The sequence below is a fragment of the Plasmodium malariae genome, assembly GCF_900090045.1.
Source record: "Plasmodium malariae genome assembly, chromosome: 11".
Taxonomy (NCBI): domain Eukaryota; phylum Apicomplexa; class Aconoidasida; order Haemosporida; family Plasmodiidae; genus Plasmodium; species Plasmodium malariae.
Window position 1 is genome coordinate 162,839 of NC_041785.1, and position 18,396 is coordinate 181,234.

The window sequence follows — 18,396 nt, forward strand, 5'->3', positions numbered from 1 at the left end:
TTTTAACTATATTATGTTTCATTTTCATTTAGATTATTGCTTTTTATGAGTGCTTTTAATTCAAACAATAATTTTTGTATTTATAGAGATTATATATGACAATACTTTGATTAATGGAATATGCATAAAATATCTAATTCCTTAAAATGCATTCCATGTTACACAAACAATATATTTTAGTCATTTTAATTGTTGTAAATTTAATGTTCTTTTAAAAATTTTTCACACGTATGATACATATATATTTTATCAAAAACATTATGAGCCAATTTTAATTATAACTCTTATATATATGTTATATTGTATTCAATTGCTTTTAAAATTTTTGCAATTTTTCATTTATATATATGAGTATATTGTATTTTGCTGTGAAACTGTATCTCACAAAATTAACTAATTAATGCATATGTTCGGAATATTTTTTTAGATGATTTCTATTTTTCTTTTTTATTCTGATGAACTAGAAATTTGTGATGGAAATAAATATAATAATATTTTTCCAAATATTAAAAAAAAATATATATAATTATTCATTAAAAATGAACTAATAATAAAAAGTATATAAAATCTTTACATTATATATTTTACTTTGTAAATAATAATTTAAGTTTTTTACAGCTGAAACGTAATTCAAAAAAATAATGATTACCAATTTGTTTTATTTTTTTTTAAATAATGTGCTATTATATACTGTTACTACTATAATTCGCAGTAAAAATAAATAAAATATGTAAAAATATATATTTGGAAAATTATACATATTGATATTTCATGATCATTATTAAATGTATTAATAATAAAAAGAATATCATATATTTATTTCGATAACGTAATACTTATATAGGAATTAAAGACACAAATTGTATATATAATTTACAAATGTATTTTTGTGATATTAAATATGTAAAAATAAATCTTAAATTTATTTTTATTTTTTTAAGAGTTATTTTAGAATTTTTTGAAAATTTTGTTAGTGCCATATAATGCGCTATTAACATTTACTTTTATTACAAATATATAATTATACCATTATTTCAACAACCTAAAATTACATAGAGAATATATCATTATACAATAAATTAATATGTTAATTTTACAGCTACCTCAAAATTAAGAAAAATAGAAACCATCATATGGTCATTTAAATATCAGATCCTTCAAAATAATAATATTATAATTATTAAAAATTTGAAATACTTATCAAATTTTGTACTATAAAATAGACCATATTTGTCGTATATTATATTTACTAATTTATAATATTTTATCATTTTATAAAAAGTTTAAATATTTAATATAAATTAAATTGAAAATGATTAATAGTATACTTATATCCTTAGAAACGATCAAAATAAAAAAGTTCGTTTATTAAAATTCTATATTCTTATAATATAAATTTTATTGATTTTAAATATAATAATAATTATACTCATCAGGAATGGAATATTTTTAAAAGTTAAATAGCAATATTATATAAACATCTCAATGCAAATTAACGTTTATATATTTTTAATATAAATACCATTCATTATATATTATGAGATTAATAGAATTCCATTATAAATACATAGGTTAATACTTTATGTAGTGCTTATTTATAATATGATATGCTGCATTTTGTATGAATATTAAATTTCTGATGTTCACTGAATTTTTTTGTTAAATTAAAAATACTTATTTTATATAGTATATATAGTTCTACTATAATTTATTCTTAAAGATAAATGAGTAAAGTTATCCAACTAATAAATATATGTTTTGTTATTAAAATTGGCATTGATAAATAAGTAATGTGTCTATAAATTGCTATACTTATTTTTTATAAAATTAAAAATATACTAAAACAAATCCTTTCTTATCTACATTTAACATATGTATAAATAGAAAAGCACTTTTGAACAAAATAAATGGGGAAATCTAATTTTTATCATATTAATTATTAATAATTTATAACATGAATGTTCTAAATATGTTTAATAAAAAAAACACTTTCTGGAGAGAAAGTATTTATAAATATAATTTATTTTTATCATTTGATTTTTAAAAAGATATATTCCAGGGTTCACTTTTATATGAAATTTAAAATAAATTGGATGTAGATAATAATTCAAGTGATTATAGAATTAATTATAATGATTTAAAAGGCAGTCATAAAGACATTAAAGCGAATTTTAAAAAGGTAGCAATAAATTTAAGGAACTAATATAATTCGTAACAAACCATTCAAAATTCCAGAGATATCTAACATTATTTTTAGCATAAGTTTTACTATAGGAAAACTATAATATCAGGTGGCTTCTATAATTACAATAGAAACACAAGTTTTAATAAAGTTTATAACATAATAAAAAATATTATAAGTATTTTAAAAAAGGTACCTTCTGAAGGTAATTTTGTAGATGTGTATAAACTTCGTAAAAATGGAGAAAATTTATGTAATTATTTTAAACGTTATGATCATATTAAAAGGAAATATTCATATATATATTAAAAAACAAAAAGAAATATAGATGAGTGCAAAGATATATTAGGTAATTAATTTAAAACTACACCCAAAGAACAACTTCAGTCTATTAATGAATATGAAGTACAAAATAGTACAACATATAAACACTAATAATTAAAATAATATAGGATAAAAAAGGGTAAATACTTATCAAGGTAAATTAATATATTTATTTTAAAGTTATCAGTGATTTTGAACATTTATTTAATTATGTTTACATAACAGAATACAGCAACTGCTAAAGTTCTTAAAATCTGAGATACCATCAGAAATTAATATGGATTAGGTTAATACTTCAAAAACTATATGTAATAATTTAATGTAATATGCTCTGGAATTATAACTATAGTTTCCTTAACACTTGGAATATTTTATGTTTTTTACGACCCTAATATAGTAAACATAAGTTCTTTCTTAAAATTCATATACTATACTCTAATTTTTATATAATAATAACCTTAATATATTTTGGTTTAAAAATAATTACAGGGTATTCTTTTTATCTTCTTAATATATTCTTTAGTAACCTCTACTTGGAAGTTTTTTACGTAATACAACAGGGAGAAAAAAAAAAATAATAATATATCTATGGAACATACAAACTAATTAAGGAAAGATATAGCCATATCTATATAGATATATTATAACAACAGACAATTATGTTCATCTTATCATCCTGTATTAGAATATGTATAATAATATGAAGTATAATACTAAATGATTCAAAAAGACTACATTAAGAAGAATAAAAATAGGGTTCACACTCTAATTCTACTTAATAATAAAAACAATAAAATAATATTAAAAAAATATAAATAATAAATTTAAGTATTATAAAATTAATACTAAAATGTTATTTAATTATATTATATATAAATATGTATAAGAATTTGAAAGAACATCCAAAATTTTGAGAAAGTATACATAGGTTACCTTACGAAGTGTTATAAAATAAATGGTTTTAATAAATATCTGTTTTGTTATCACTATATTAGGAATACAACAGGATACATTGTAGGCACATAATAATATAACAGTAAATTTTATAAAAAGCGTACTTATTAAGAAATCTAAAATAATCTTTAAGACATATAACAAATAGACGATCAAATATCAAATAATCTTAAAATATAAAAATTGTTTGAAATACTCCTTATAAAGAGTTCGTTGAATGTAATTAAAAAAATGCTATTTTATATAGTTTTTCTTAGCAAATTTTCTTTTTTCTATATTAAATATATTAATTAAAGTTTTATTAGTTAATTTTACTTACACATGTTTTATAATTTATATATTATATTTCATATGCTGTGCTTTTTATAAAATAATTGTATTAAATTTTCTTACTATAGTAACTTATGGAAATATTTAGATATTAAGAGTATAATTACTATATTGTAGTTAATAAAAAGATTCCTAGTTACAATTTTTATTATTTAGATTAAGTTAAATTAATAACATAAGATATATATTATGTAATTGTAAGGTTAAAATAAATAGTACATGAAATAACGCCATGCATTATAAATTAGATTTAACAATACTGTAACATTGTGAATTTAATTAAATAATATAAACTCATTCACTTATATAATTATTCTCTAACTGAATATATTATGTACACGGGAAAAAAACTAATTCTCAATATGTCAACACTGATATTATAGCAGAAAAAATAAAATATTATAAAAAAAATTTTATAGCTCCATTAAATTATTAAAAAAATAGTATATTCATTTCCATACATTAATAATTATAATTAATTTTTCCTTTATTATATCATACGAGTTTTTACGACAACTTATTTAATATAATAGTAAATGAACTGATATGTAATAATACCATAATATACTAAAAATAATGCTACAGATAATAGATGAATGAAGTTATTCCACTTGGGTACACAAAATATTAAAAAATATAAGAAAGATTATATATCAATTTTTGCTTCTTTTCATTAATTATTATAACAGAAGCGAATATTTAATTATAAAATTACAAATAAATAAAACAATAATTGATAAATATATATTTTTCTATATAAAAATAAAAAATTTATGAATTATTTCAATATATATATAATTGATAAAAAAAGATTTATTAGAATATAGTTTACAGATAAAATAAATGTTTTTTTATCAAATTTTCGTGAATATTTTTTTTATTTTGGATAGTATTTAATATATTTTTTTATCCTCAATGTAATCTTTTTAATATAGTGAATTTTAAAATTTCTTAAAATAATTTTATTCCGAATAACTTAAAACAAAAACTAATTTTTTTTATGCATATATGGTAATAGTTATTTCTTTAAGCATGTATATTACATTATTACTGGTTCAAAGTAAAATAAAATAGATTTTAATTTCCTCGAAGAATAATAAAGAGAGAAATATATATAATTTTTTAAATTACAAAATAAATTGTATTTTTTATACTTATTATTTATAAATAAAATTTTTTTTTATAATAGAGAATACATAAAAAATTTGTTATATATTATAATATATATCATATATCAATTATTTAAAAATTTTTTTTAATTCCTAATACACATTAATATAAAGATAATAAAATATAATATTCATTATTATAATTACAAAGAAAAATTATACTAATATATATGATATGTAATTGATTATTGTACCCAAGTTAATCATAATGAAGGAAAATTAATTATATATATATATAGATAAATACAATATTTTCGAAATGAAATAGGATAATTTAGTGAAGATTTTATTATAAAATAACGTAAACATATATACGTTATTTAGTTATATTTTTACCTAATATATATAATTAAGAGAATTTCTTAGTACTTTTATAAAATTAAATTTTACAAGATAAATATTTTCCACATAATATTTTATTTTAATATAAACATTATATTTGTAATATTCATTTTATTTTTTTCTACCTCAAAAATGTTTATTTCGTGTTGTAAGTATATAATTATTATAATATAATCCAAAATCTATAAATATATTATAATTCTCAAAAATAAATATTTATTAACTCTTTATATTTCATATAAAATGTACATAATTTATCACTTTATCAGATGCTATTATTCTATATATATATTTATATTTATGTGTTCTAAATTATGATTTTTTTATTTAATTGATATTCCTCAAAATAGAATGAGTGCGTCAACAGGAGATTTGGTATATATTTTACACTTATTAATATACCTGTTAATTGTTATTTTAATACATTATACCCCATTAAGAATCAAAAATTTTTTTAAAATAAAAATTTAAATATTTATATGCTGAATTCTTCTAATACATTTTTAGGAAAGTATTTTAAAAGAGTTACCTGAATATAAACAATATGATGATCTTTATAAAGATGGAAATAATGAGTTAAGCGTTGATTACTGTAATAACGATAATTCGAATTGGAAAAATGAAGATGTAAAAGAAGTTTGTAATAATATTATTAAATACTTAAAAAAATTTGATAAAAATAAAAAAAAAGAAAATATTAATTATGATGAATGTTCTTACTTCACTTACTTGGCATATGATCAAATTATAAGTAAATTAGGTAATAATGGAGATAACTTTATTAACCAAGAAGATATAACAAAACTTAATCACACCATCCTTTCTGCATATAAAAAAATAGTAGAAAAAGATTGTATATTTTACTTTGATGGTTATTTTAATGAATGGAAAGAAGAAAAACATTTGTACTATTATTTTAAAAGTTATAATCACATTAAAAATAAAAAAGGTTCTTCTGGAACAGAACAAAATAAGTATTGTAACTATCTTGAACAGATAAAAAATATATACGAAAAACATATAAGGAAATGTTGTAAATATTTTTTTTTAAAAAAAAATAGCCAGAACTTATGCAAAAAGTACATAAAATGTGAAGAATTATATAATCCATATTATCTCTTATCCGAATTAAAATGTAAACATAATACATCCATTGATTATTGGAAAAAACTAATTCAAGAATTAATTATTGATAGGGACGTTATAATGATAAATCAACATTCATCTGAAAGAACACGTATAAACTTTTTAGATGATCCTTTTTACAAAGCAATAACAGTTGGATTCGTTACAATAGGACTACTTTTCACATTATTCTTATTCTATAAAGTAAATAAATATTCCGTTATAAAATATAATTTCGCTACACATTTCTGTATAATAAATCTTCCTTAAAAAAATATAATTACAAAATAAAAATTTTATTTTTTTTATATTTTTATTTTTATATTAGACTTATCACTACAGGAAAAATAAAAATAAAGAAACATTTTTAGATCAAAATGAATTATTAGAGAGATTTTATTATGCAAAACACAAAAAGTTAAATTTAGAAGACAGAAATATTTATTTATCTTATTATTCTATATGAAGTATTTAATTCTAATTGCACATGTATTATAAAATGTTTTATGACAGACAAATTAAGACACATTTAAATCTTATTCTGAAAGTAAATTAACTTACTAAAACAAAAAAAAATAAAAACTGCTTATATAAATGACATAGTAATAATTATTATTCATTTGAATATTATACCCTTATACGTATTTTTTATTATTCTTTTTTGGGAAGTTTTAGTACCTTTATTAAAGAAACAAAATACTTATAATTTACATAATAGAAAAATATATTTTTATACAGAAGTATTAATTCTTATTTTTATATGTTACAGAACATAAAATTATGAAAATTAATTATTTTTTTTTTTTTCCTATTGATTTAGTGATTAGCGTTATGTAATAAAAATATATAAATACTAAGGTGTAAATGTTATTATATGTAATATATATTTATTTTATATAAATATATATATTCATCCATTAATTTTTAAGTTATAAATCATTACGGAGAACTACAATAAATATACAATTCTTTAAAGTATAAGAATGAAATATTTTTAAAGGCCTGCTATATAAGAGAAAATTATTATAATGATATATTAATTATATATTATATAAATATATGCTTTTTTTCTAATGTGGTAATAAATATATATTATATTAATTTGCAAACAGAATGATAAAAATATTCATTTTGTATTTTATGGTATAAGGGATAGGTGCATATGCTTACAACATATTATATAATATTTAAGTTGAAGTATATCAAAATTTTTTAACTAAAATTATTCACTTTTAATAAGTGAAAGTAGGCGAATAAATATATAATATTTATTATTATAATCCTTGGTGAACGTCTGTGATTACATGAAATTAAATAACAAATAAATAAAAAATGTATATTATTAAAACACAAGTAGATAATTGCATTGGAAATTATATAACAATTAAAGTAAATTTATAAAAACTGAAAGACTAAACAATATTAATATGAAATTAATGCCGCTTATAGTATGAAATTGTTTATCCTAAATTAAATATGTCAGAGTTTTTCTTTATTATGTAATGTTTAAATTATCCACATAATTATTAAATAAAAAGAAGACTTATTTTATTAGTTGAACATAAGGCAATATTTTTACAAATAAGAAATAAAATAAGATAATGGACCTAAATAAATAAATAATAGTTTATTTTTTAAATGCAGAGAAGTATTAAATTTATATTTATTTTACGTTGAACATTTATGGAACATAATAACTTATATTATACTAAATACACTTTATTTTAAATAATTCAATTAATTGTTAATAGAATCATATATATGCCTTTGGAATTATTTATATTCTGAGAAAAAACAAAATTGAAATAAAATATTTTTTTACCACAGACTTAACGTCATTCATAGTATATAATAATGCATATTAATAATATAGACATTTTCCATAAGTAAAAAACAATTAATATAAACTATTATTTTTATTTTGAAGGAAAGAAGATACTGTAGTTCATAATATAATACTATTATATAAATACTTTTATTAAATATAATATTAATATTAAGCAACACCTTGAAAATATAACAAGGGAATAATAAATTATAACATTCTAATTCTTATGTACTCTAAAGAGATTTATCATAATGTTTTTGTTCTAAAGGTATATTATTTATATATTATTTTTTTATATTATTTATTTTTTAAATGCTTTTAATTAAGTTACTCTTTATGACTTGAATTATTTATTAAAATTAAATGAAAAAATCTCAATCATCAGTGAATTTGTGTTTATTGCATTTATTCCTTTAATATTGCAATTAAAAGTGATGCAATATATTTCAATGTTTTCCATTTTATCAGAAAAAGTAGAATTACATGTAAAATTTTTTTTACGAATATTAGATTCATATAATGGTCATATAAAACACAAGTAATACATTTCTCTATGAGATGCATAAATATTTTTAAATATATGCTTTAATAAAGAAATATTAATTCTTGGAGGTATAGAATATCTACAATAAAAAATAGAGTGTAATACTTTTATTAAATTTTTGTGTATTTATCTATAACTAATTATAATTTCCAAAATTATAAAGCTTAAACTCTGTATAAACAAAGGATAGTCATATTAAACATTTAAATTATATGAACATTGACTTAATCAAAATTTATAATATTTCGTATTAAATTATACTTATTAAAAATAACTATTCTATATAACATAAGATATTCTAATATGCTATAAAAAGAACACCAGCTAATGAATTACGTAATTCAATTTTTTTTATATACGAAAGTGCATTAAAATTATCCATGGTTATGAATGTACTGATATATTTCTTCCTTTTAAGCGAATAAATATATTATATTCTTTTAAAACAGTAATATTTTAATATAATATTAAAATAAAATTGTTAAAAATATACAGAAAACGAAATACAGCAATCAATGTGCATCTGATGAGAAACATATATTATTATTATTATTTTAAAATAAAAAACTAGTTCCACAATGATTTTACTATGGAAAACTCATATTTTATATTATTTGTTTATCTGGTAGTGTATATTTATGAAAGAAAATGAGCACATTTAGAATACATGCCACTATTTGCATGCATATTATGATTTTACTAGTAAAAGTTCATTATTATAAAATATTATTAAAAGTATATATTTAATTTACATGTAATGTTATAGTATATATAAAGCACACTAAAAATTAAAATGACAAACAACTTAAATGATAAATGTTTAATGTCCACAACAACTTATAATTGTATGTATTGAAACGATAAATAAATTTTTTTTATTAGAAACTATTTCAAAAATACAAGGACGCACTTATTGTACATAATATATCCAATAAGTAATAAGAGGACTATTATAAAGTATCAAAAAGAGGTAATTTATACTTTACATAGTAATATTAACTTAGAGTAAAAAAGAGATTATATGATATTGTGCTAAAATTTAAAACAAAACCAAATAAGAATTATTGTAATTGTTGTAACGAAAATAATATATATATATTAAAAAAAAAAAAATATAATATTGTTAATTTTTACATATTTTCTTTTTTTAATTTAAAAATAGAATTTAAATTAATTTATTTTTTTAATATTTTAATTATTTACTAAAAAGAATAATATTTTTTAAAGAGAACAATAATATAAAGTTAAATATTAGATGATTAAAATAATTTACTTTGCATACATTATATGATTATCATTATAAGGATTACAATATATAGCGAAAACAAACATATGAAAATAGCAACTTTTTAATGATCAAATTATTTTTGATAAAATACTATTTATTCAATATCACAGTATAAGTTATGCCTCTGAAATATGCTTTTAATATTATGAAAAGTATATGAATATATGAAAAAATAACATATTTCCCCTAAAATTATCAAGATAAAAATTACTAAATTAAATATATTAATAAATTATATCTGTATTCCTTCCTATTTATTATGCATATATAAAAAATGTATGTTAATTATATTATGAAATATATATCACTTAAAATATTGTAAAATTAATGCATCTTCATATTACATTTCCATCTCAATTTTAACTGTGATATCTTTTTATTTTTATTATTTTTTCTTTAATATATTATTATTTTTACTATATAAATATATTTAATTAAAAATAATCCGCAATAAATGATAAGCGCTTTAATTTGAATCATTTAAATATAATGACATAATTTGAAATTGAATATTATAATTTTCCAAAAAGAATTATTCAAAAATAAAAAACTATAATTTATTTACCTTTTAAATGTATGTTCTTTTATAGATTTGTTAGTTCATTATAATTTTTACTCTATAACTATATTAAAGACTTTTTAAAAATAAAAGTGCCATTATTAATGTAATATAGAATGTTATACATAATAGTACTCTCACCGTTAATCATAACTGCTACTTTATTTTTTTAATTATATAAATAATATTTTACAATAACAACTTTTTCCAAAATGTAATGTTTATAAATTTATAATTATTAACAGGAAAGCATTTTTTAAATTATTATTTTCTATTTTCATATATAACAGTGCATATCCTATATTGTCTATATTCCTTACTCTATAAAACTAATATTTAATAATATTCTTAAATCATATAATTTTTTTTCTATTAATTCAAAAAGAAACTGATAAAAAATTATCTAATTAGTTTATTAATTAATTAATTTGCATATATGGAATATTTATTAATGAATTTAAACTTTATTATTTTATTAATAGCTAGTTTTTTATAAGAATAATATGTAAATTTTATAATATATATTTAAAAATATTTTTATTTGCCATTTGCTGTAAAAAAAAATATCGTTATATAAATTTTAAGTTTTTAAAAAAATATTATTAAAAAAAAAAAATAATTTATTATAATGTCTGTTATAATTAAAAGAATATTATATTGTTAATAATTTATACTTTATTGTAGAGAACACAATAATAATAATCTATATCGTGGAACAAAAAATTAATTCAATTTTTTTTTTCAAATTTTTTTCATTTTTCCTTTTAATTTAGAGATTCCACTTTGACAATAATATTGTATGATAATATAATTTAAGCATATTTCCATTAATCTTATTTTTTGTGTTTCATTTTTAATATTCCATAATTATATGCAATATTTCTGTTTGTTTGAAACTTTACTCTTTTTCATTGCGGTTTTTATATTATTATATAATGTTATAAAAAGAATGCAATTCTTTTTTATCATTTAGTACATCTATATTATATTATTTTGTATCTTTTTCATAGAACTATTCCAATTGTTAATCTTTACAATGTATTCCTTTTAAAGCTATATCCATCTTGCTGAATAGTTCATTAGTGAATACGGCATAAAAATCACAGTCTTTTATTTTGCCATATAACTAACAGATCAAGTGATTATAACAATTACCATACTCAATAGCCATCATATATTTTAAAAAGTTTGGAGTATTCAACTCAGTCTTCTACTATTTTTTTAATAAAACAACAAATTAAACGAATATTGCTCTTGTATTACACCCTAAACAAATTTCATTAAGATCTTATGCTAAATATAAGAGACATAAATTATTACATATCGTTCATCAAAATTTTTATTATCTTCAAATTAATCTATAAAAAAAAGAAAAATTAAAAAAAGTATTAATTTATAAATTTTTATTTTCAAGGATAATTTTTTTAATTCTCTTTAAAGAGAAATAGAATAATCAAAAAATATGACATGAACAGTTATTTTAAAAGAAAAAAAAAATTACATTGTTACTTCCATTATGTTAATTACTATTCGCTATTTCTATGACTGTGATAATTAAAGAACGTGTATTTTTTTTTTTTTTATATATTTATATGAAAAAAAATATATATTACATATATCCCATATTCTATTGATGAACATTGTATTCTTTTTTACTAGTTATAAAATACAAATAGTTACTTCTTATATCCAAATTTTATTTAATTTCTTTCATTATTAATTTATAGTGTCATTATTGACATATAATAGACAAATTGTTAATTTAAGTAAAAATTAAATCGATATTTATCTACAATATTACATGTAAAATATGATATTACACGGTATAATAGTAATATATAAAAATTTATTTTATGTACTTATTCTGTAATTACATTTATATGTTACGAAATGTAAGAAATGCTTTTTCAATATTCGAACTTCAAATTATATTATATATATTAAACTTATAATTTATTCTTGATGCAAATTTAATGTATGGGCTATACATTCATTTTAATATAAGGAGGATAAGTTTATCGAGAATAATTATTCATCTACGTTATTCAAAGACCCGTACATAAAAATCTTTTCTAAAGATACCATAAATAGTTAAGATATTTACATGTGCTTTTTGCAATAATTTATAAAACACAAAATTAAAAAATTGTAAAATACTACAATTGTTGAAATATATCAGCTGAAGACAATTATAACACATTAAAAATATGAAACATTTTTATTAAATGGAAAATATTTATTACACGAATTTTTTGTTCAATTATAATTCTATTATTTGTGAAATAATCTACAAATGTTAATTACAACATTATATCTTCTTTTCCTTTTCATTTTGAATAGTGTAGATATTAAAAATTCATTTTCTCGGGTATTACATTTCTCATTGCATATCATATAAACTTTTTGGTAAATAAATTATTTAAAATAAATTTGCAAAGAAAATATAACGAAATAAATAGTAAAAAAAAGTTATAAAAAGAAGTCCAAATAAATTATCGTACGATATTAATATAAATGTGTTACATGAGTATTTATAATTCGAACATAGGTGAAATATTAATCCATATTAAATATGAAACAACACAACTTAATTTACACACTGTTTATTAAAATACGAAATTATATTATGTTGCTTTCGCTATTTTTTTAAGATAGTAAAATAACAATGAAATGTTATATTACAATACCGTTAATTTTACTAAAACGTTATAATATTTATATTTATCTTCTTTTTATAAAAATTATGTCATATAACTATATTTTTCGAAATAAAAAAAAAAGGAAGCATAAAAGAATTATTCTTATATTCGTTGAAGACTCAATTTACACTGTAATTTATAAATCCATTTTTTAAAATTAAATATACAATACGATAATATAGTATTACAATTTATTAAAAAAATTTATGAATTTTCTTTATAAATTATTATTCCTTCTACGTATATTTTCATGTAATATGAAATTTAAAACAAACTCATCGAATTATAGCACACTACTAACTATTATATACTAATATTTTAAAATACCCATCAAATTATAAATAAATCACTATGCGTGTATAATATAAATGTGTAATATAAGTAGTTCGTCTTAATTCAATTTTATGTGTTTTATTATATTTTTAACTATATTTATTAGTTTACTTATTTTATAATGTTTGTATAGTTATGGATACATGATTTAATTATTTTAGCTCATAACTTTTGTTTTTAGAGTGACCAAAAAATATATAAAAAAAAGAATCTTTTCGTATAATAACTAAAAAATAAAGAAGCATATTAATAGCTTATATAATACTCTATGTATTAATTCTATATGAATTTAACAGGGATCTTAAAATATAAAATTTAATAATCTTCTATAATTTTATTCTTTTTTATTTGTGAAGTTCATAATCATTAAAAGGAAATTCATCGTTTATGCTATTATTAAAAATATCTAAATATTAATGGACTATGCCAAAAATGATTTAATGCTGAAAAATATAAACATTAATAACATTTATTTTTTCACAAATAATAATTTATGAAATATCGTTTTATCTATCTGTTATAACAAAGATGTATTGTCCTAAGCAGTTCCATATAATTTAAAAAACATACTATTACTTGTTTACCAAAACCATGAATTCAAAAGTATATTCTCCTTTTTAATTGTGTCTACTTCGTCATACTCCAATGTTAGTGCACTACAAAGGTACATAGTGACCTCATGTCATTCTATGGGTATAATAGAATAAAATATACATGGGTATAAAAATATTATCAAAAAATTAACTTATTAAGGGGAGCCTCCAATTAATTTAAAATCTATACACATATATCAAGATAACATTTATTCGATAATTATCTTATAATGTTAAATTCCATTAGTATAACAAAAATTATATAAAATAAAAGTTATTAACTATAACAAAAAAAAAAAAAAAAAAAGAATTCTTAAATATTATAATAATTATAATCATTACCGCATATTTCAGTAATAATAGAATATCCAAAATATATGTATAATCGTAAAAGTTTTATACAAAATGAAAATTCTAATTTATATTTTTCATGGATCACTTAATGTAAATACATCATTAGTAGTAAAAATGTTAACTATGTGTTTAGGTATATGATAAAAGGTACCTTCTGTATAGTCATTAATTTTTTTTTGTTATTTCTTATTTCATACTTAAACATATTAAATAATATTTATATATATGAAATCTTATTATTATCTCACGTAAATTAAAATATAATATTTTCTAAATATACATTTTCTGAGTTAAATATAATATTTATAATTAAAAGAACAAATTGATTAAATTAAAAAAAAAAAAAACTGAAAAAAAAATTCTTTTATTAATTAAAATTATCAACTATTATTCAAAGTGAACTTCGAAGTAAGCAATTTAAAAAAATAAACCTTAAAAAAGACAACTATAAAAAAAACTACTATATATGAGCATCATTTATATTCTCTTCATATATAGTAAAATTTCAGTGTATTTACAACTTCATATTTTGGACCTAATCCTATATGGGGAAATGATATTATTTCTTCTGAGCAACATTCTGAAACTTGTAATTAATATTTCTAAAGTATCTTCATTACTTTAATAAAAAAATAACAACTACATAAAACAAATATATTTTTTATTTATATACACATATATATATAAATTAATTACAATGTAATTTAAAAATAGAATGTAAACTCTAATTCGACAATTTTGCTTCAAAACCTAATTTAATTCCTAATTCAAAACCTGGCCTTAACCCTAATAATTTTGCAATTGTTCCGTCAAATTTTTTATCCAATTTCTTAAACTTCTTATAATACGAAGAAAATATATTTGTTCTTTTTGGCATATATTTATCCATTATTAATGATTCTCTTAGATGTTTATACTGAATATAATTATCATATATTAATGAATCACGGGATTTATCAAAATTATCTTTAGAAGTTAGTGAGCTACATGATTTTTCAGCATCGCGATTATACAATAACATATTGTATTCTTTTGCTAAATCACAAATTTTCATTAATTTATTTAATCTATTTCCAAAATTGTATTCATCTTCATTAACTATTTTCTCTGCTTTTTTTTTTAAAGACACATATTTTCGTTCTAATTCTACATCTGTTTCATCATATAGTAATCTATTTACCCTTAGATCTAATGCATTATCCAGGATGCACCTTTTTATACATGATTTGCCGTAAGTATTTGCCTAAAAATTACAGAAAATATTTTATGTTTAAAAAAACAGCCATACTTCCATATAAATTAAATATTAACTATAAAATTAAAATATAAGATTATAAAAAATGGGAAAAAATTAATGAATATAATAATTATCTTACTTCATAGAAGTTCTGACACTTCCATATCAAAAGGGCAAATAAAAAAATTTTAATGACCTTACAATATTTTTTTGTTTGTACCATTATTTAAAATTATTTAAGTTAAATGCTAATCTTATGTGTTAATATAAATTTTATCCATACAACCTTTTCTATAATACTCAATAGGAGGCATGTTATAGGTTTTCCTTATTGTTACCAGTTCCTTCAATTTTTAAAACTTTTTAGCTCTCTCTACTTAATGTTTAATTATATCATACATTCAAAAGTAAAAAAAAAAAAAATTCATTAAATAGTAAATAGTATAATAATATTTCTAAGTAAAAATATTATTAAGATTAAATATATAAAATAAATTTTAAAAAATTATTAAAAAACATATAATTATTATATTATAATTGTACCTACAAAAAGCTGCAAATAATGTATATATTAATTTCTCGTATTATTAAAGTGTTTCCTTAATCTTTTATAGAAATAGATAAGATCTAATAAAATTAGATAACATAATAGATATAAGATTTTTAAAATATATTTTTAATTGATATTTGCATTTAAAAAAAAGCAAACTCTTTTGGAGTCAGCTAAAATATTATATGTGGAAAAAAAAATTTTTTCTAATATGCAAATTAATATTATTATATCGAAAAAAAATATTTATAGATTTAATAGAATTTAATTCATTACATAAGAAGTATATAATATATAACATGATTTTGTATTTTAAACAAATATTCTTAAATGAATTGATAATGAAAATTTATATATATTATTTTGACTGAGGTTACTTTCTGTTATATTTTAACAGATAAATTAATATTAACTTTTTTAAATGATTGAATCATAATTCTTCCTATACCATATACCTAATGTTCCTATAATATTATTTCAAAATTTCAAATATAATAAATAATATTGCAAATAAGAATTTGAACTCGTACAAATTATTTTATAAAATTCTTACAATTAAAAAATATAATTAAAAAAAAATAAAAAAATTAATAAAAAACTGAAGCTTCATATATATATAAAATGTTATAAAGATTTATATTATATATAATTGACACTTTTTATAATTATACTACGTTGAATTTTTCTTTTAATTATATATAATAAGAAAATATGTGAAACAATAGAGAAAATTTTGTTTACTATAAAATGCAATAGAACAATATAAAAATTGTTAAGAAAAATGAATCATTATAGTTAGTGATTAAATAATTATTGGTTAAAATTATATTATTTTTTTGTTTTTGTCATATACTATTAAAGAGTTTATTTAGACGATTATTCATCAACATAATTTAACCACATTTCTTGATTTAATACATATTTTTTATTTATAAAATATAATTTGCTATATAAAGAGTAAATAATTAATAATTTAAATTATCTTATACATTAATTTTATTTTTGAAATGACACATTATTTTAATTATGTTTATATAAACATATACATATAAGTACATTCTATTAGAAATTTTTTTCTTTATATATGATGGGTATATGTAAGTTTATATTTACTACATATATAATAAATTCATATAGTTATAAGTGTTACCTTTTTCTTTTTCATTATTATAACAAAATTTAGGATAAAATCTGATCACGAATATCTAGAAAACTATTTCATATATCACTTACATATAAAACATAGTAAATAACATCATGTTAGTTGATTTAAAAAATTTTATTAATTTTTTCTAAATTCGTTTTAAGTGGCCACCAAAATATTCATATATAATAAAAAAAAATTATTTTCTAAAACTAGAAAAATATATTAGTATGTAAAATAGCTTTTCATGAAATTTTATATTGTTAATTATTTAGGTGTTATTTATATTTATATAGCCCTGTATAATATATATTTTGAATATTCAGAACACATTCCTAATACATTAAATCTTAACCCACATTGTGATTCTTGGGATTATACCCTATGACACATGCAATAAGTCCGTAATGGGGATTAAACAAAGCCTAAGAAATTTTCCTTATACGTGAATTTTATATATAAAGCATAAATTACTATGTTAAATGACATAAGAAATATTAATTAATGTGTGTTTTTATTCTTGCATTTTTAATATAAAAATAAGTAATAAGATAGTAAATATATAAAAAAAACTGAATATTATAAAAATTTATATGCAATAATTTCTATATATATATACATACATAAAAGAATGATATTAATATGTTACATATTAAGTATTATTGCCCATGTTATTTCGAGGTGAATACATACCGAAAGGATTAATTTTCAAAAAGTTATATACAACCTAGTAAGACTTAAAAATATATAATGAAGAGATATATAATGATTATTATTCATTACTTCTTTACGAAAGTTTGGTAAATTCCTGCAGTACATATATTATCATAGATATTATAAA

At 18.1% G+C, this 18,396-nt stretch overlaps 2 protein-coding genes across 2 annotated transcripts; one reads left to right on the forward strand and one right to left on the reverse strand.

Annotated features, from left to right (window-relative positions):
- Window positions 1-5,652: 5,652 nt before the first annotated feature.
- PmUG01_11012700 (PIR protein) lies at window positions 5,653-6,892 on the forward strand (the record flags this gene model as incomplete). Its single annotated transcript, XM_029005772.1, has 3 exons — window positions 5,653-5,676; window positions 5,809-6,630; window positions 6,755-6,892. The coding sequence occupies 3 exons, from the start codon at window positions 5,653-5,655 to the stop codon at window positions 6,890-6,892; spliced, it is 984 nt and encodes a 327-aa protein (XP_028862328.1).
- Window positions 6,893-15,348: 8,456 nt separating this feature from the next.
- PmUG01_11012800 (Plasmodium exported protein, unknown function) lies at window positions 15,349-16,084 on the reverse strand (the record flags this gene model as incomplete). Its single annotated transcript, XM_029005773.1, has 2 exons — window positions 15,349-15,867; window positions 16,001-16,084. 2 exons carry the CDS (start codon window positions 16,082-16,084, stop codon window positions 15,349-15,351), a joined length of 603 nt encoding a protein of 200 aa, XP_028862329.1.
- Between the last annotated feature and the right edge of the window lie 2,312 nt (window positions 16,085-18,396).